This window comes from Theropithecus gelada, chromosome 4, assembly GCF_003255815.1.
Source record: "Theropithecus gelada isolate Dixy chromosome 4, Tgel_1.0, whole genome shotgun sequence".
Taxonomy (NCBI): domain Eukaryota; kingdom Metazoa; phylum Chordata; class Mammalia; order Primates; family Cercopithecidae; genus Theropithecus; species Theropithecus gelada.
In genome coordinates this window covers 68,791,675-68,811,754 of record NC_037671.1, presented here as the reverse complement: position 1 = coordinate 68,811,754, position 20,080 = coordinate 68,791,675, and the positions used below count along the sequence as shown (strand labels likewise).

The window sequence follows — 20,080 nt, the reverse complement described above, 5'->3', positions numbered from 1 at the left end:
AATACTTTGTGTTTTTGGAAGCTGAGGTGCTCTGTGTACATTTTTTTTTTCTAGAAGGGCTGAAATTTTAAAAGTATGTGAACCTTTCTACCACACAAATCCCGTTGTATACTAACTCTTGGTCACTTTAATGTCATCACCATTTCATTTAGTATACTAAATACCTGATAATCTTAACTGCTGTCTCTTTCCTCAGAACTGATGTATCTGTATTATAACTTTGACTTCAGTTGCCTTTTCATCTGTTGGTAGGCATTTCTTTTTCTTTATAGATCTCTGTCTGTGGGGCTGCTATTTGGCTAATGAACAGTGGTTTGTTCTTTCTGGTGGTTAAAAGGTCGACATGCTTTTATACCAGTCAGGTGCTGCTCTGCCCTCTGGGTCTTCTTACCCTACATCAGTTCCATTGAAAAAGGAAAGCCGGGTTCATCAACGTCCTGCAGAGTTAAGGCCAGGGTCTGTGTTGATTAATTAGTGCCTTTGCCATGTTTTGAGTTCTACTTATGGATGTTTTCTTAGTTTATGTGAAAATATTTTAGGTCTGTTTTTTAGATTATAAAATCCTGGTGGTAAAGTGATTTAGGAACCTGCTTTGAATTTGTGCTTTCGTTTATACCTAAAATACTAAGTGCTCAAATGTTAACTTTCTGATGGATGCTTTCGAAGTATTTTCCTGAAGTCATTCTGATAGTAGTGTGGGTCACTTAGTCTTTTTAGTCTTTTTAGTTTTTTTTGGTTATATAAGGTTCCCTCTGGTGTTACTCTTTTTTGAATATTTGAACTACTAGATAATTCTGCTCAGGAGTTGTTGAACGTGTGTCATCAAGAGCAAGGGTTAATTAATTTTCTTCTCTTTCTGTACAATATCTTTGATTACCTAAAACTGACATACTGAGTTTTAGAATATTGCATATTGAGCCCTATGAGTATGAATGCTATTTTTAGATATCCTAATACATATTTCTTTTTTAATAGTACGATAGGTGGTATTTTGTACAACATAGAAATTTTTTGTTTTCCCACTCTCACAGATTGGTTATTCCCAACTAACAAGTTCAGAACATACTTTCTGGGATATCCAGAACAAACTCTGTTCAAATAAAGGAATATCATATTGGTAGTTTTTTCTTGCTTAGTTTATATTTGTGTTATGGATGTATGATATACAAAAATGTTATAATTTTATTTCTTGATTCCACACCTCTGCTCTTTGTTTGATTTCATACCTCGGTCAACAAATAATAAACTTTCTGCATTTATTCCTCTATGCCTGTGAGTAAGCACCTTTTTTTTCTAAAAGTGGGGAGAAATAAGTCTCGAGGATTAAGAAGAATATAGTAAACTGAAGTCAATGCAGATTGTTAGAAATTTAACCTCCTGACATGCTGTGCCCAGTCATTTTTAAAATAAGAGTTATCAGTAGCAATAGGAAATAGGGATTCTTTTTTTCTTTTTTTTTACTTCCTACTCCTGTTTGTTCCTACCCATATACAACCTAAGGGATACCCAGCTCTTTACCTTAATCTCTGGATTATCTTCTTGTTATTGATATGGGCTAGATAATAAAGTGAACATTTATTTATTCTACCTTTTCCCAGTCTAAGATCATAGAGCAGGTCCTAGGATGCTAGCTATCTCTATTATTTCTACAGTTCCTCTTCACCTGTGGGTTGAAAAACAAATAGTTTTGAAACTACTTTCATTGTGTCTGTTGGATAGAATCTTGAAAGATATATTAATAGAAAAATACTAATAAAAAAGTAATAATCACTTCCAATTCCATAGTGAGACATTTACTGTTTCTAATATATTTCTTTTCTTAAATAATTGCATATATTTACATTCTGCTTTACTGATTTAATACAGATGTCCTTAACCTTTTTTGTGGATTGTTTTGATCGTCTAAAACCTATGGTCCATTCTCAAAATATATATTTATTTTTTGTTTTTTCCCAGCTTTATTAAAGTATAATAAAGTATTTTAAGTGCAGAAAACATACGGGATTACAAGGGAAATTTTACTGAATGCAGTAATACAACTATTAAAACAAATTTGCAATGAAGTTAATGCATAGGTATTTAACTCTTCACTCCCCTCTGTGCATAGTACAGATTTGATTTATTTATTGTTTTGGAGAAAAAGAATTTGAGTTTCAAACTATCTAATTTAACATTTTATCTTTAAAGCTATTAAAACAATTATTTTCTCTTTTGTAGTGCCTTTGTTCCATTGAATGTTCCCAATAACAAAAATTCTACAGAGTGGGAAAAAGTGAAGTTCCTATTTGAAGAACTTGGAAGTAGTCGTAAGTTATCGTTTTTTTTAAACATAGTAATTTATATTTCCTGATACTTCAAACTTTTGAGAAGCAGTCTATTTGTATTTTGTTAAGAATTTAACCCCAGCTGGGTGTGGTGGCTCGTGCCTGTAATCCCAGCACTTTGGGAGGCTGAGGGGTTGGGGGTGGATCACAAGGTTAGGAGTTTGAGACCAGCTTGGCCAACGTGGCCAAACCCCGTCTCTACTAAAAATACAAAAATTAGCTGGGTGCAGTGGCAGGTGCCTGTAATCCCAGCTGCTCGGGAGGCTGAGGCAGGAGAATCTCTTGAACCCAGGAGGTGGAGGTTGCAGTGAGCTGAGATTGCGCCATTGCATTCCAGCCTGGGGGACTGAGCAAGGCAGTGCGAGGCTTTGTCTCAAAAAAAAAAAAAATTTAACTCCAGTTTTTCTAACTCGTTTTGAACCTAATGCTAGACAAATTAGAAGTATTGTGTTCGTAAGNTATTTTCTTGACCTCTTCATAAAATTACCATGTTGAAAGAAAATTTAATCTTTTCTTCAAAGTATTTTAGCAGTGAGGCTCTTATAATTTCTAATTCACTTAGGATAATATAAAATAATATGTTAAAGAAATATACTGGGTATATTGGGTTTCATTTTTAATTTTTAATTAGTAAGAGAGAACCTTTATGTTTTTGTTTGAGATTAAATCATCTTTTATATAAAATATAAATTACAGAGGTTTTATATGAATTAAATACTGTTTTAGAAATTTACCTCATCAAAATATTTTGGCATGGCTTTTCTAGAAGTTTTCCTTAACTTACTCTGTGTGACCTAGGTTTTTACAGAAAAAAAAAAAGGCTCATGGGTTAGATTAAGAAAGTTGCTTAATCATTGAAAAAATAACTTTGGCGTTAGAAAGTGATGTTAAAATACTGTGTATCATATTAAAAATTCCTTGTGCATTTGAACATAGCAACCTTATTTTTAAAGATACCTAGTGTACTTATTTCTATTAATATTATGCAGAAAAATTGGTTTTTTGACTATTCTAATAGGTACTGTACATTCTTTGATCAGCACTTCTTTCTTTTTACCGAGGTACAATACTAAACAATGATTAAATTAAGTCTTGCAGTCTGCTGTATGAGTTCTTAATTTTCTTAATTTCCACTTAAGATCTCATGTTGTACATTGTGATTCATTAATATCTTACTGATACCAGCAAGAATAAGGGTAGCAGGCCTGGCATCTACTAATACTGAATCGTCAGATTTATATACCTTGATTCTATCGCTGATAAATTAATGGCTTCTTTTCTTGGAGTTAACTCCTTTAGATATCTTGAGTAACTACTCTTTTATCCTAAACATTATTTCATAAGTTATACTTTGAGTATTAGTATAACTTGAATTGGTGATTAGATAGGTAGCATTATTCTGCTTTTTTGTAATTCCATTCTCTTTAGTCTTTTTTTTTTTTGTCTCCAATGTTAAACACCATATTCTAGTATACATGTTACTTATCACTCTAGATCAGCTATGTAAGTCCAAAACAGTTACCTAACTATTCTTAAATTTTAGTCCTTTCGTCTCTCATCCCGCCTCCTTGCATTGCATTTTTCAGGCATCAAGGGTATAAATCTTTTTATTGATTGATTGATTGAGATGGAGTCTTGCTCTGTCACCCAGGCTAGAGTACAGTGACGTGATCTTGGCTCCCTACAACCTCTGCCTCCCTGTTTCAAGTGGTTCTTCTGCCTCAACCTCCTGAGTAGCCGCCACCATGCTCAGCTAATTTTTGTATTTTTAGTAGAGATGGGGTTTCACCATATTGGCCAGGCTTGTCTCGAACTCCTGACCTTGTAATCCGCCCACCTTGGCCTCCCAAAGTTCCGGCATTACAGACATGAGTCACTGCACCTGGCCTATATAACCTTTTTTTAAGAAAATGCTTTGTATGTAGTAAAATGCATAGATCTCATGATACATGTGTACAGTCATTGTAACCGATTGCAGTTAAGGTATAGAACACATCCATCACTCCAGCAATTTTTTTGCAGTATGCCATTCAGTTAATATCATCTCCCAGGAGAGGCACCATTGTTACAATTTCTGCCACTGTATATTAGTTATATTAGTTTTGCTTTTTTTGAATATTGTAAGTGGAATTCTGATTCCATTTATTAATGATTCTTTTTTGTGTATGCCTGGCATTTTTCATGAAATAATGTTTTAAAATTCATTTGTATTAGTAGTTCCTTTTTATTGCAGCAGAGTAATGCATTTTGTGACTATACTACAACTTGTTTACAGTAGGATTTATTATATCATAAAGATGTATATGCCCACATCAAAGACCCCCTAACATGTAAAGAGAATGCATCTTCAAGTATCTTCAGCACATGTTTTTATTCATCTTTTATCCAAATGGGAATAATTAATAATGATCAATTTTGAGTTATTTGGTTCAGATGATTTGGACTATTAGTAATATTAACATTTTGATTGGCCAAATATGTCAACATGTCTATTTTATCATTTCTAAGGCATACAATTTTTCAGATTTTTACATCTCTGTTTGGGAGATATATTTTACAAGTGATAGTACCTTAAAATTATTATCAGCCAGATTTCAGACCCTCCTAGTTGTATGAACACGTTCTGTTGATACTTCTGATATGATCAATAAAGTAACAGCATCAAAATGTCTTTGATTTGATAAAAAGTAGTTTTAAAAAATTAAGGCTTAAAAATTTGCCTTGCATGATTGTGAATTTGTTAATAATATGCTCTCTCTATGTGTTATACAAAACTGAGACATGAGTTTTAAGATGATAGATCATTATAATTTTATTAGTACTCATAAAAGATTAGTGTTAATACATTAAATTAATCGAAACCTTGTATTTGGTTCCACAGGACTTGCATTTAAACTCGATCAATACAGGCCTAATAGGACCTTTTAAAACTGGAAAAAGTATTGCTCCTACCTAAGAATATTCAAATTTGCATAGTGTTTTATTACATAATATGATATATTTATGTGAAAGTATCATTCCTGCCCCTCACTCTTTGACCTTCCTTTAGATAATTTCCTAAATCCAACTAGTTAGCATAGTATTTTGTGTGTGTGTGTGTGTGTGTATTTTTGAATCTATTTTCTAGTTGTGTTTGCTTTTATTTTTCTGCCAAGTGGGCAAGCCTCTCTTTTCAAGTTAAAAAGTGAAATAAACTCTTTAATTAAGATTTTAGTTTTTGACTGTCTATTAAGAACTGATTTGAAAATTAAGAACAAAGAAACTGAAAGTCTCAAGACTGAGTGAGGGGAGAAGGGAGAAAGAGTCAAGGTCAGTAGCTGTCCTATGAAATGTTATTTCTCAGGGTCTGCCATTAAGAAAGGCCATGTGATCTTTTTAATCACCTTTTGAACATCCGGTATTTTACTGATCTCTTTTTGGGCCCAATAAGTAGCCAGTAATTTTCCTCTTAATTTTAAGAGGTGAAGGAAAGAAAATCTCAGCTAGTCTGAAAGATTTTTTACAAATCAATTTTCAAAAAGTCCTTTAGAAACTCTTTTCTCCACTTGGAGTTAGCACTTCAAGAATACGGTAATACATAGTGGTTTTTATTTTTTCAAAATATGTAAGCCGCTCAGCTTTCTATGTTGATTTGCCAAATATAAGTATTTGAGTAGTGTATATGTACATTTTTAACAGTTTTTCTTTCTTCACAGATGGTTTAGCTGCGTTGTCATTTTCTATCAGTTCTCTGACCTTGATCGGAATGTTGGCAGCTATAACTTACACAGTAAGTGAAATGGGGATAATTGAGTTAAAATTGCCTTATAAAGCAATTTTTTTACCTTAGTAATTTATTAAACTTTATTGTTTTCCTTTATAATATTTTGATTCTTTTTCAATTTTTCTTCAGTTTTCTTTACTTAAAGGTAAAATTTTAACTACTTAGTCATCATCATTTTAGCTGTATTTGTGCAATGTAATAATCAAGTTTTATAACTTATGAACCTTGAAGGTGATTATATACTGTTATAATCTATGCTTATAAATCCATGTATTAGATTTATAATATTATCTGATATGCTTATAAATCTATATGCTTATAGATTTATAAGCATATTAATACATTTATAATATAAGCATGTATAATATAAGCATATTAATAGATTTATAAGCATATTAGAACTCTGAACCATAGACCATATCTATTACTGATTTTGCAGATTTACTCTACTTGGGAATATAGGGCTTTTAAAATCAGATATTTTATATAACTTGACACTTCTCTTGTATATGAAATCTATTCTTATACTCTCGACTTTTTTTCCCTTCAGTCTTCCTGGAAGTGGTAAGGTGTGAATTATAAATGACTGACCAAGTTGTATACAGACTTCTCTTTGAGTCTTTTGCTCACATTATAGATAAAAAGCTAGTAATAAATGCTTCTTTATTACCTATCTTGAGAGTTGTATAAACAGCATTAATATTATCTGGAACCTTTCAGGTTAATGAAGTTTATGTGGAAGCACTCTTAATTCTTGCAAAGATGACAATTCTGGTTACAAAGGAAACTTTTTTGGGTATTTTCTTAAGATGTCTTCCTGTAGACATAAAGGAAATGGTTATTACTGTAAGAACAGAATCTAGTTTTGTCGCATGATCATTCACATGCCGTAATGTATAATAAAAGAACCCCAAAAGACGTACATTTCAGTGTCTTACAGGTGCTTATTTGGGTACTCAGTTTTATTATTCATTGACATTTTTGTGTTTTTATGTGATACCACGTAAGGAATTTGCTGTGTAATATCAGTGGGTGATATTCTTCTGTCTCACAGAATGTTCAGTATAGTAGTTATCTTTTAAGAAGTAGTCACAAGTTAATAACAAATTAGGAATTAGACCTGGATTCTAATTGCTATTATTCTGTGACTGATCTGTTATGCTAATCTTGGGTTTGTCCTTTAACCTTTCTGGATCAGTGTCTTCCCTATTAAATGGAAATAGAAAATGTTCCACAGGGATTTTTGAAGGTCAGATGATACTATTTGTAAAAGTGCTTTGAAACCTATAGAGAAATGAGGATATAGCAATCAAACATTAGTCAGGAGAAAAAAAAATAGAGAGAAATTCAATATGTAATGTCAATGTCAAGAACTATGAAGGGCCAAGATATTTACCCTACTTGTAACCTGCCAGTTTTATGAATGGCAACTGAAGATGTAAGACTTCTACTCATAGCAATAGCAGTAGCCATAGGATCAGCGTTTTTTTGTATTGGTTTCCCGAGTCCCAGTTCCCCTAGGGCAATGGGGAGAGAACTAGATGAGACCTGCACATAATTGAGTGCGTTGTAAAGAGGAACCCTGAGCTTAGGGAAGCTGAATCTTTTATAATGGATGGTAAGCATGCCTGTCCTTTGCTGCAGGGAAAGATATTTTGTGTATCTGCCAAGACTATTTGCTATACAAAGATCTTTGAAAAGATAGTACAGAAAAAAAAAAAGTGGTGGGTCGGGTGGGGGGGCGGTCAGTTAGCTCCTGGCTTGCAAAATATGCAGAAATGAAAGATGCACAGAGACATGTCTCCCAGTGGTCAGTTGGTAGATACTATGAGGAAAAATAAGGCAGCATAAGGAGATAGACAGTAGTAGAGGCTGAGACTACTGTAAAGATCAGGAATAGTTTCTAACATCTGAACAGAGACCTGAATGAAGTGAAAGTAAGTCATGACAGAAGAGTAAGGGTGAGGATCCTGAGGTGGGCATGTACATGCTATATTCAGATACTAGCAAGGAGGCAAAGCTATTGTGGCTGGAATTCAGTTGACAAGGGGGAGTAGTAAAAGTTTCATTGAGAGGTAACAAGAGGCCATGTCATGTGAGCTTTATAGTCCGCAGTTAGGGTTTTGAATTTTATGCTGATTGAGAATAGAAACCACTGTAAGTTTTTAAATGGAAAAGTCATGGGCTCTGACAAACATTTTAACGGTACTACTCTGGTGGCTCTGAATTAAATAAGCTATGAGGGTAGCAAGTGGGAGTGGAGAAAGTAAGTTATTAAAACTATTTCAAAGAGAGCTTCTTTGTAGGAATGATATTATTGGAAAGAAATATTTTAAACTATTTTATATTTAACTGGAAACTTTGAAAATTATTTAAATCAATTGAACCAACATAATATTCATACTGAATTAGTTAAGCTATCCTTAAAAGAGCTTCACTTTTCTAGAATACAGCAGGTCCTCAATAACATTTTTTTTTTCATGTTGTTTTCTTATAATGTTGATGTGAAAAATGATGAGTTTCTGGCTAGGGCCACCGTGTGGAGTTTGCACGTTGTTTCCATGTCCGCGTGGGTTTTCTCTGGGTACTCTGGTTTCCTCCCACATTCCCAAGATGTGCACATTAGATGAATTGGTATGTCTGAAATTGTACCAGTAGGAGTTAGTGTAGGTATGTGTGAGTGTACCCTGCAGTTGGAATGGCATCCTGTCCAGTGTTGGTTCCTGCCTTGCAACCTGAACTGGTGGGATAGGCTCCAGCCACCCATGACCCTGAACTAAGAATAAGTGGGTTGAAAAATGAATGAATAAATGAATGCAAATTATTGTGTAATAAAAATTCATAAAGTATACTACATACAAGTGCATAACAATAATTGTAATACAAAAACGTTCAGCTAGCCCAACGTTGTTTGTTTTTGTTTTTGAACTGTGTGGTGGTAGGAGGTGCTCTTTATAATTTTCACTTTGCAAACATTTATTCCTTAATTTAACCCACTATGACCACAACCATCGTCACTCACTGATTCACCAAGTTGAGTATTTTGTTTTTATTGATCTTTCCTAAATGTATGTAGAGCTTACATTTATTTCAGTATTTAATATTAGATACTTTATTTATTTAGAAGTTTATTTAGAATCTTTATTTAGAAGTTTGATGATGTTCTTGTGACCAGAAATATGCCATAGGAAGTTAGCTCTTATTTACATCAATTAGTCTGTAGTAAAATTAGTTTTGTTGCCAGGCGCAGTGACTCATGCCTGTAATTCCAGCACTTTGGGAGGCCGAGTTGGGCGGGTCACCTGAGGTCAGGAGTTTGAGACCAACCTGGCTAACATGGTGAAACCCCATCTCTACTAAAAATACAAAAATTAGCTGGGCTTAGTGGTGGGCTCCTGTAATCCCAGCTACTCGGGAGACTGAGGCAGGAGAATCGCTTGAACTTGGAAGGCAGAGGTTACAGTGAGCCGAGATTGCGCCATTTCACTCCAGCCTGGGCGACAAGAGGGAGACTCCGTCTCACAAAAAAAAAAAAAAAAATTGGTTTGTTATACATCATTTCACTTAAAGTCACAGTTTCCAAGAATCCGTTGATGACATTATATGATACTTTACTGTATAGAGGGCTGGGCTGAAGGATATTGATAAAACAACCAGAGGACCTTATAATGATGGGATTGAGGGTGGGAACCAGGAACACATAAAAGAGTTTGCTAAATAGGTAGAGAGGGGCCACTTAAGGCCTAAGGCCAAGGGAGAGATTCCAGTGTAACAGCCTGCTAAGATCCAGCTTCCCAGCAGTTATTTGTTTTCTTTAAGCAGCATAAACAATAAAATTAAAATAATTGGTGTGGAGAGGCTGAAATGTGGATCCATGGGTCTCCTGACCTACTTTCCCATCTAAATTTCTTCATCTTTATAGTGGTATAATATTTAAGTAATAAAGTAGTGAGGATTTAATTAAGTAATCCACCAAGTCTTGGAATCTACTGGCCACTTAATAAATAGTCACTATTAGCTTAAACAGTTGAATATTCACAGTTTCATATGGTTCAAACTATAGTTCCCACCTCTTTCCTCTCTCACTGAAAATAAACCAAATGCAAAAAGCAGTTGTATTATGATCAGTGAGAGTGTTCCTTATTCAAAGGTAAGTCAAAAGGCCTTCGTAATTGAATGGTGGTTAGTTGGGGTTGGGGAAGTGTGGATAGAGAGATAATATCTTTTGAATACCACTACAAGTACTCAAAGCTCAGGCTTTGCTACCAAGCCATGATTTGACTAATTTTAATACCTATGATATATAGAGGGAGGGGAAGAGGAAGGTAGATGATGCTCTGTTCAAGAGGGGCATCAGGGTGTGTATAGCTGAGCTCCATTCGTGGGTGTGAGTTTGTTGAAAATCTATTACCTGATCCCAAGCTTCCCCATCTGTAAAAATGAGCCAATAATACCTACTGGAATTTTAGTAAAAATTCAGTGAAAACCAACAATTTATAGATATGTGGTTTTATTGTAGATAGATGGTTAAATAGTATAATTATCATACTTGCTTGTAGTTGGGATACAAAGTTTTCTCCTAACTTACCTTGGAAAAGCTTGAGAACTGGGCATTTCTTGTGACAGCTTAAAAGAGGGTATAGAAAATATTCATGAGGAGTAGAAGACGTTTAATCTTAATTACTAAGTACCCAGAGTGGGAAATTAATACTTGAGTACTTTGACCCTACATATATGAAATGTAAAAATCGTGTTTCTTACAGAATTTGTAACTGAATTTTGTTTTGTATTGAGGCTAGAGAAGTTCTTTTATTTTATGTGTCAGTCAAATGTGAATTTCTTAGTTATGTATTATTGTTTATTTTTGAAACTAGTTGATTATTTAAATTTTAGTGATTCTGACTACTGTACCCTGTACTGTACCCTGTATTAATGAATGCCAAATAATTAGGCAGTGAGCTTTAGGAGAAGAAGGTCAAACAGCATATTAGTTTGCCTGTTATTTTAAGCTTACATTGAAAGGGAATTGATACTTATTAAATTTAAAAAAGTAAAACTTGTAGGCATGGATATATATGTAGATATTCTAATTTTTTGGTGCCACCAAGTGGGGAGATGGTGAATAATGATGTCTTCAGCAAAATGTATCATATAGACCAGTGTAGTGCCTATAGAAGCAGTGACTGCTAAATTGTTCACTATATACCTTTATCCGTAAAACTTTAAATATGTCCACCAGGATATTTATGATTATAAATGCATATTTACATATTATTATGCTAACTTATGTACATTTAATGTAAAATATAAACTGATAGGTTAAAGAAAATTAAAGTGATAAAGATTCAAATATAGAAATAAAACATTTAATACTTTCTTCTTATACCCATCAAATGTTGGTTTGCCTCCATGTCTTAGTTCAGGTCAGTACAACAGATGTACCATAGACTGGGTGACTCAAACAACAAACTTTTATTTCTCACGATTCTAGAGACTGGGAAGTACAACATCAAGGTGTCTGGTGTCTGGTGAGGTCCCTCTTCCTTGATTTGCAGTTGGCTGTCTTCTCATTCTACGCTCATATGATAAAGAGCAGGGAGAGAAAGGAAGCAAGCTCTATTGTGACCCTTCTTATAAGGGCATTAATCTTATTTATAAGGGATCCACTCTCATGACTCAATTAACTCTGGAAAACTCCACCTACAAATATCACACTGGGGATTAGATTTCAACATACGAATTTTAGGGGAAAACAAACATTCAGTTCATGTTATAACACCTTATGAACCACAACAGTGGTTCTCAATAATATTTTGAGAAAGAAATTCCCTTTAAAAGTCAAATTTCTCAGCCTATGTGATAGCACATTTCACTGAATGTATGCTACTGATTGTAAGGTGCACCATTACTTTATGTATCACTATAAGGAAAAATCTGACAATTTTTTTCTTAATCATTTATAATCTTTGTTTTATATTTAGTGAGTGAGATTTCTTCGATTTATCTGCATCCATAACAAGGAAAATATGAAATGAAAGGCATTCCTAAAACTTTATATTTGGAATGTGAGAATTCTAAATCACTTTTTGAATTGGTTATTGATGTTCATGTTTTACTATATGACACAGATGCTTTTTGACTTACAGTGGGGTTACATTCTGTTAAATCCATCATAAGTTGAAAATATTGTAAGTTTAAAAATGCACTTAATACACCTAAACTAATGAACATCATAGCTTAGTTTAGCCTATCTGAACACAATATCTTAGTTTAGCGTATCTTAAACATGCTCAGAACACTTACATTAGCCTACAGTTGCACAAAATTATCTAACACCAAGCCTGTTTTACAATAAAATATCAAATGTTTTCTTATGTAAATTATTGACTACTGTACTGAAAGTAAAAAAGAATGGTCTTACACCATCACAAAGTATGAAAATCCTAAGTTGAACCATTGTGACATGGGAACCAACTGTATTGTCTTTTATTTTTATTGATACATAATAGGTATACACATTTTCCAAGTACATGTGATAGTCTGAGACTTTCATATAATGTATGATGATCAGATCAGGGTAATTGGAATATCCATCACCTTAAACATTTATCTTTTCTTTATGCTAGGAATATCTGAATTATTTTCTTCTGGCTATTTGGAAATATACAATACATTATTGTTGACTGTAGTCACCCTACTGATCTATCGAACACTAGGTCTTATTTTGTTTATTTAACTGTACCCACGAATCAAGCCTCTCTGCATCTCCCCTCCGTACTCCCTACCCTTACCGGCCTCTCCTCTCTTAGTCGTTAGTTTTAGTCACTATGTTAGGTGAAATAAGCTGGGCTCAGAAAAACAAGTTTCACATGTTTTCACTCATACACAGAAGCTAAAAAAGTGTATTGTCTTTTGTGCTATCAAGAGAATTGATGTGCAGCTTTTTGTGTGTGTTCTAGTCTTATCTCTGGGATTTTCTTTGAAACCACCAACACACCTATCCTGTAAATTTAAGATGTTTTGTTGTTGTTTCTTGTTTTGCCAAATAGAAGAAGGGAGTCCTTTTGCATATACCTAAGCAGAAAAATGCAAAATAACTTCTGTTTTGGATATCTCCCTTTCCTAAGCTTATGAAGCACTTGACTGTTGCTTTGTAAGAAAATACAGAATTATGCTCATTGTTCTAATGAATATTTTTTCTTTACTATTGATGTTTCTTCATTCTTTCTCCTTACTTACACATTAACTTTTTGTTTTAATGTCAAATCATATTATCTTTTCAGACATAAGTGCCAATTAAACTCAATAATTGTACCCAGAATGCTTGTAATTCAACTGAAGTGACTGTAATGTAACTTGCTGTGACCAAATTTGTGAATGTGCATGTAACAACAACTATGTCATGGATTCTGCCTGGCCTTCAATAATATGATGCCTTCAATTTTTAGATGCATCCAAATTTCACTGATATTAAATGTAAGAAAATATATACATCTTAGACTCAGTGAAAACTTGAAAGGAAAGTCTTGAGTACCTGTATTGTTTCATTAATCATAATAGCATGTACATCTTTGAATAATAGATTTCACAAATATGTGGAAGACATTTATTAAGTCTATAGGTAGTATTCGGCATTGACCATTTACTGTAATCTAAGGCCTGCAGAGTTGGAAACCATCATTCCAGATAAAGAAGAGAGATATGTAAAGAAAAGTGCCATTCTAAACTGAGCTGTGAAAGAAGGTATTAGGAATGTAGTTTGTATACATTATTTTAAAACATTTTAGTTTTCAAATAGAGTTGGTGATTTATTCTTGGAAGTCAAAGTAAATAAATTTGGTGACAATTATGGCCAACCTATTAATAGAAACATTTTAAACTATATAATCTCTTTAGTTTTCTGATTTTTTTTTCTGGAAATTCACTAGAGGGCAGTAGTAAGTAATAAAAGTTTTGTGTTTCTGAAAAGTACAGTCTTTTTGTACATTAAAAAAAAAGTCTGAAGTGAAGTTCAAAAGATTGTTGTTTAAAGACCTTAAAAGTTATAATATTTTATATAAGGTCTATGTCAAGCTTATCATAATCTAAATATTATAGTTAAATTCCTGATAATTATTGAAAATGCAATCCAAAAACAAGTTAAAAGCTTGGTGACCAAACGATGGCACCTTTCTTCTACTTGTTGTCTTTGGACAATTAAACATTTAAAAATAGTGTTTGTTCTGGTCTTATGTTACCACAAGTTGTTACCAGAAACTTTTTTATTTTACAAAATATTTTATATTAAGCTGTTTAGAAATTCAGTTCAGCTCTTCTAGTAAGTATATCAATTCCATTTAAGGAAATAACTTTGTGTGAATTAAGAGCTTTCTCTTCCTAAAAACTTATTGGTTAATTATTATCTTCTTGGAGAAATTATTTTATTAATTTAATAAATTTTTGTTCTTGAAACAAAGGTAGGAGGAAAAAGAATTGGGACCTAGTCATTACATACCAAATAGTCTACTGTAGTTGTTACTAGTCTGGCCTAGAAATCTGTTCAGCCAAGTTTGGCAGATCTAGTGATAAAACAAATGTGCAGATGAATAATGTTAAAATACCTATGCGTTATAATTGAGTTATAAGCAAGGGACATTTACAAGTCATGGAAGGTTTCTCAGACATATTGTAATTAAGCCGAGACCTGAAGGGCATTAACAGTTGTTAATGAAATAAGATGAGAAGGTGGGCGTTCTAGATGATGGCACTACATGGAATAAAATGTGTCTGTTGGACACAGCCTAAAGTAGCATAAAAATTGTAGTGTTTTAAGAACAATGAACAATTCAGAAGCATGAGATAAAGTTAACAAGTTGGTAAGCATCAGGTCATGAAGTGCTTTATATGCAAAATTACATTAATTAGAGTCTATTCCCAATACCAACTAGTAATTGTACCTTTCATAAAAAAATAGCAAAACAACTTTTTAAAACAATTTTATATGTTCATATACATATAGAGGTTAGGAACAAGTAGAATTGCTCTGGTTAAAGTAGCAGCAGATTCCTGCATGGCTAGCTGCCTTATCTTCTGTAGTGGCCCTAGTGGCACCTTTACAGATTCCTAGGAACTCATACCAGAATGCTTTGAAAAATACATTTATTAGTCCTGTAGAATCTTAAAGGATATTAATTAGAGGAATGACATATACTGATTTGGGTATTAGAGTGAGATCACTTTAGAAACAATGTAGAAGATGGATTTGTAGAAGGTGAAACCAGCAGACCAGTTTAGGATAATTCAGAAGGCCTTGTGTTTGACAGTAGACTGTAAATAAGGCCATGTTGTTAATAGTGACTAAACCAAAAGGTTCCTTGGGAAACAGTATTGAGCACTGCAGTTAGTACATTCAGGGAACCTAATCCATCCAACACAGAATAACAAGCATTGAGGTCAAATAGGCCTAGACTGGAGATGGTTGAGAGGACAGGGAAACATACCTGCATATAAACTGGGTTTAGCAAAATATTGCCATGGCATTTTGTTGTAAAAAGCAATATTCTATTGGATTATTAAAATAATATGAATGATACGGTTTGACTGTCTGTCCCTACCCAAATTTCATGTTCAATTGTGATCCCAAGTGTCGGAGGTGTGGCCTGGTAGGAAGTGATTGGATCATGGGGGTAGTGTCTAATGGCTCAGCACCATCCTCGTAGTACTGTCTCATGATAGAGTTCTCACCAGATCTGGGTGTTTAAAAATCTGTAGCACCTCCCACTTCACTCTGTTCTTCCTGCTCCAGCAACATATAACTTGCTGGCTTCCCCTTTGCCTTCTGCGATGATTGTAAGTTTCCTGAGGCTTCTCTAACCATGCTTCCTGTACAGTTGGTGGAATCGTGAGCCAATTAAACCTCTTTTCTTTGTAAATTATCCTGTCTCAGGTAGTTCTTTATAGCATTGTGAGAACGGACTAATACAATAAGTAATGAGAATTGATAAATAATCATATAATGCTATATATTAATCAGAGTCTTAAATTATTCTTACTTTTTATCAATAATGTTTAAAGAATATGGAAGTACTAGAATAACCAAATCAAATAGGTTAAAATAATAATAAGGACAGGAAAATCCTATAAGGAAATGCTAAAGGAACTGTCAGGTACTTTGGTTCCCATAGGCTTTATTCTTCATATTTTTCAATGTTTTGAGGATGTATAATTTAATATAAAAAATACAAATGAGATTCTTTTAATTTTTAAAAACATTTAGAGGGTACAAGTGCAGATTTCTGACATGCATATATTGCATTGTGGTGAAGTCTAGGCTTTTAGTGTGGCCATCACCTAAATTGTGAATGTTGTACCCAGTAGGTCAGTAGGTAACTTTTCAACCTTACTATATACATTTTAAACCCAATTATATATTTTTCCTTTTATATTTTACCAAAGTATATATTTTGGAAGTGTACATTTGATAAGAATTGAGGTAATTAGAGGAAATTACTCTTCCCTAATCTGAAAATCCAAAATCTGAAAGCTTTCAAAATTTGAAACTTTGAACTCCAAAGAAATGTTCCTTGGAACTTTTTTTAAAATTATTTTTAATTTTCATGGGTACGTAGTAGGTGTATCAATGGAGTACATATTTTGATGTAGGCATGCAATGCATAATAATCACATCATGGCAAATTCGGTATCTATTCCCTCAAGCATTTATACTTTGTGTTACAAACAGTCCAATTATATTCTTTTAGTTATTTAATTTAATTATTTAATTTTGAGACAGAGTCTCACTCTGTTACCAGGCTGGAGTGCAGTGGTGTGATATCAACTCACTGCAGCCTCCACTACCTGGGTTCAAGCAATTCCCTCTCCTGCCTTAGCCTCCTGAGTAGCCGGGACAACAAGTGCCCACCCGCACGCCCAGCTAATTTTTTGCATTTTTTATTAGAGATGGGATTTCACCATGTTGACCAGGCTGTTCTCAAACTCCTAACCTCAAGTGATCCACCCGCCTTGGCCTCCCAAAGTGTTGGGATTACAGGTGTGAGCCACCGTGCCCTGCCAGTTATTTAAAAATGTACAGTGAAATTATTGACTATAGTTCCTCTGTTGTGCTTTCAAATACTAAGTCTTACTCATTCTTTTTTTCTTTTTTTTGTGGTACCTAGTAACCATCCTTACCTGCCTGCCACTGCCCCACTACCCTTCCCAGCCTCTGGTAACCATCCTTCAATTCTCTGTGTCCACGAGTTTAATTGTTGATTTTTAGATCCTATAAATAAGTCAGAACGTATGATGTTTGTCTTTCTGTGCCTAGGTTATTTCACTTAGCATAATGACCTCCAGCTCTATCCATGTTGTCGCAAATGACAGAATCTTACTCTTTTTTATGGCTGAATAGTACTCCATTGTATATATGTACCACATTTTCTTTATCCATTCATCTGTTGATGGACACTTAGATTGTTTCCAAATCTTGGCTGTTGTGAACACTGCCGCAACAAACGTGGGAGTGCAGATATCTCTTTGATATATAGATCTCCTTTCTTTTGAGTATGTGCCAAATAGTGGGATTGCTAGATCATATAGTAGCTCTATTTTTAGTTTTTTGAGGAACCTCCAAACAATTCTCCATAGTGGTTGTGTTAATTTACACTCCCACCAACAGTGTACAAGGGTTCCCTTTTCTGCACATCCTCACCAGCATTATTTGTTGTCTGACTTTTAGATAAAAGCTCTTTTAACCAGGGTGAGATGATAATCTCAGTTTTGATTTGCATTTCTATGATGATCAGTGACGTTGAGCACCTTTTCATATGTCTGTTTGCCATTTGTATGTCTATTTTAAGACTTGTTTATACAAATCTTTTGCCCACTTTTTAATAGGATTATTAGGCTTTTTTCCTATAGAGTTGTTTGAGTTCCTTATATATTTTGGTTATTAATCACTTGTCATTTGATAGTTTGCAAATATTTTCTCCCATTCTATGCCATGTCTCCTAATTGTGTTGATTGTTCCCTTTACTGTGCAGAAGCTTTTTAGCTTGATGTAATCCCATTTGTCATTTTCTGCTTGGTTGCCTGTGCTTCTAGGGTATACTCAAGAAGCTTTGTCCAGACCAGTGTCCTGGAGAGTTTCTCCAATGTTTTCTTGAAGTTGTTTCATAGTATGAGGTCTTTGATCTTAGGTCTTTAATTCATTTTGATTTGATTTTTGTATGTGGCAAGAGATAGGGGTCTAGATTCATTCTTTTACATACGGATATCCAGTTTCCCTGGCACTGTTTATTGAAGAAACGGTCTTTTCCTCAATGCATGTTTTTGGCACCTTTGTCAAGAATGAGTTTACCATAGGTGTGTAGATTGATTTCTGGGTTCTCTATTCTGTTCCATTGGTCTGTGTGTCTGTTTTTATGCCAGTACCATGCTGTTTTAGTTACTATAGCTCTGTAATAGAATTTAAAGTCAGGTAATACGATTCCTCCAGTTTTGTTCTTTTTGCTCAGGATAGCTTTGGTATTCTGGGTCTTTGGGATTCCATATACACTTTAGGTGTTTTGTTTTGTTTTTTGGTGTGTGTGAAGATTGTCATTGCCATTTTGATAGGGATTGCATTGAATCTGTAGATTGCTTTGAGTAGTATGGACATTTTAACAATATTGATTCTTCCAATCCATGAACATGGAATATTTTTTCATTTTTTGATGTCTTCTTCACTCGTCAGTATTTTATAGTTTTCATTGCAGTGATCTTTCACTTTTTTGGTTAAGTTAATTCCTAGTTATTTAATTTTATTTGGGGCTATTGTAAATGGGGCTTACTTTTTTAAATTTATTTTTCAGATTGTTCACTATTGGCATAAGAAATGCTGCTGATTTTTGTATGTTGATTTTCGTATCCTGCAGCTTTACTGAATTTGCTTGTCAGTTATAATAATTTTTTGGTGGAGTCTTTTAAGTTTTTCCAAATATAAAATTATATCATTACAAACAAAGATAGTTTGACTTTTTCCTTTCCAGTTTATGTTGCCCTTTTTTTCTTTGTCATGTCTGATTGCTCCAGCGAGGACTTTCATGTTGAATAACAGTGTTGAAAGTGAGCATCCTTGTCTTGCTCCAGAACTAAGAAGAAAGGCTTTCAGTTTTTCACCATTCAGTATGATACTATCTGTGGGCCTCACATATATACTCAGTTTTTTGAGGGTTTTTATCATGAAAGGATGTTGAACATTATCAAATGCTTTTTCAGCATCCGTTGAAATGATCATGTGGTTTTCATCCTTCATTCTGTTGATATGATGTATTACAATGATTGATTTGTATTTGTTGAACCATCCCTTCCATCCCATGGATAAATCCCACTTGGTCATAACGAATGATCTTTCTAATGTTGAATTTGGTTTGCTAATATATGATAAGGGTTTTTGTATGAATATTCATGAGAGAGATTTGCCTGTAGATTTTTTTTGTTTGTTTTTTTTTTCCCCAGGTGTCTTTGGTTTTGGTATCAGAGTCTTGTAGAATGAAACTAGAACTATTCCCTCCTCCTTCATATTTTGGGGCAGTTTGAGTAGGACTGGTATTAGTTCTTCATTAAATGTTTGATAGAATTCGGCTGTGGATCAGCAGTAGGTCCTGGTCTTTCCTTTACTGGGAGGCTTTTTATTACAACTTTGATCTTGTTACTCGTTACTTATTACTGGTGTGTTCAGGATTTGGATTTCTTCGTGGTTCAAGTTTGGTAGGTTGTATGTGTCTAGGAATTTATCCATTTCTTGCATATTTTCCAATTTATTGGCATGTAAGTAGTTGTTCATAGTAGCCACTAATGATCCTTTGAATTTCTGTGGTATCAGTTACAATGTTTCTATTTTCATCTTTTATTTTATTTATTTGGGTCTCCTTTCTCTTTTTTTCTTAATCTGGCTAAAGATTTGTCAATTTTTTCTTTTTGAAAAACCAACTTTTTGTTTAATCTATCTTTTTTTTTTTTTTTTTTTTTTTTG

The 20,080-nt window shown here is 33.8% G+C and overlaps 1 protein-coding gene across 2 annotated transcripts in view; it reads left to right on the top strand.

Annotated features, from left to right (window-relative positions):
• LMBRD1 (LMBR1 domain containing 1) overlaps window positions 1-20,080 on the top strand; it is a 129,415-nt gene that overhangs the window by 52,958 nt on the left and 56,377 nt on the right. For both annotated transcript variants that reach the window (XM_025382188.1, XM_025382189.1), the window contains exons 6-7: window positions 2,218-2,306; window positions 6,020-6,093. In XM_025382188.1, the coding sequence (XP_025237973.1) occupies window positions 2,218-2,306; window positions 6,020-6,093 (163 nt within the window). The remainder of the gene's footprint in view (window positions 1-2,217; window positions 2,307-6,019; window positions 6,094-20,080) is intronic.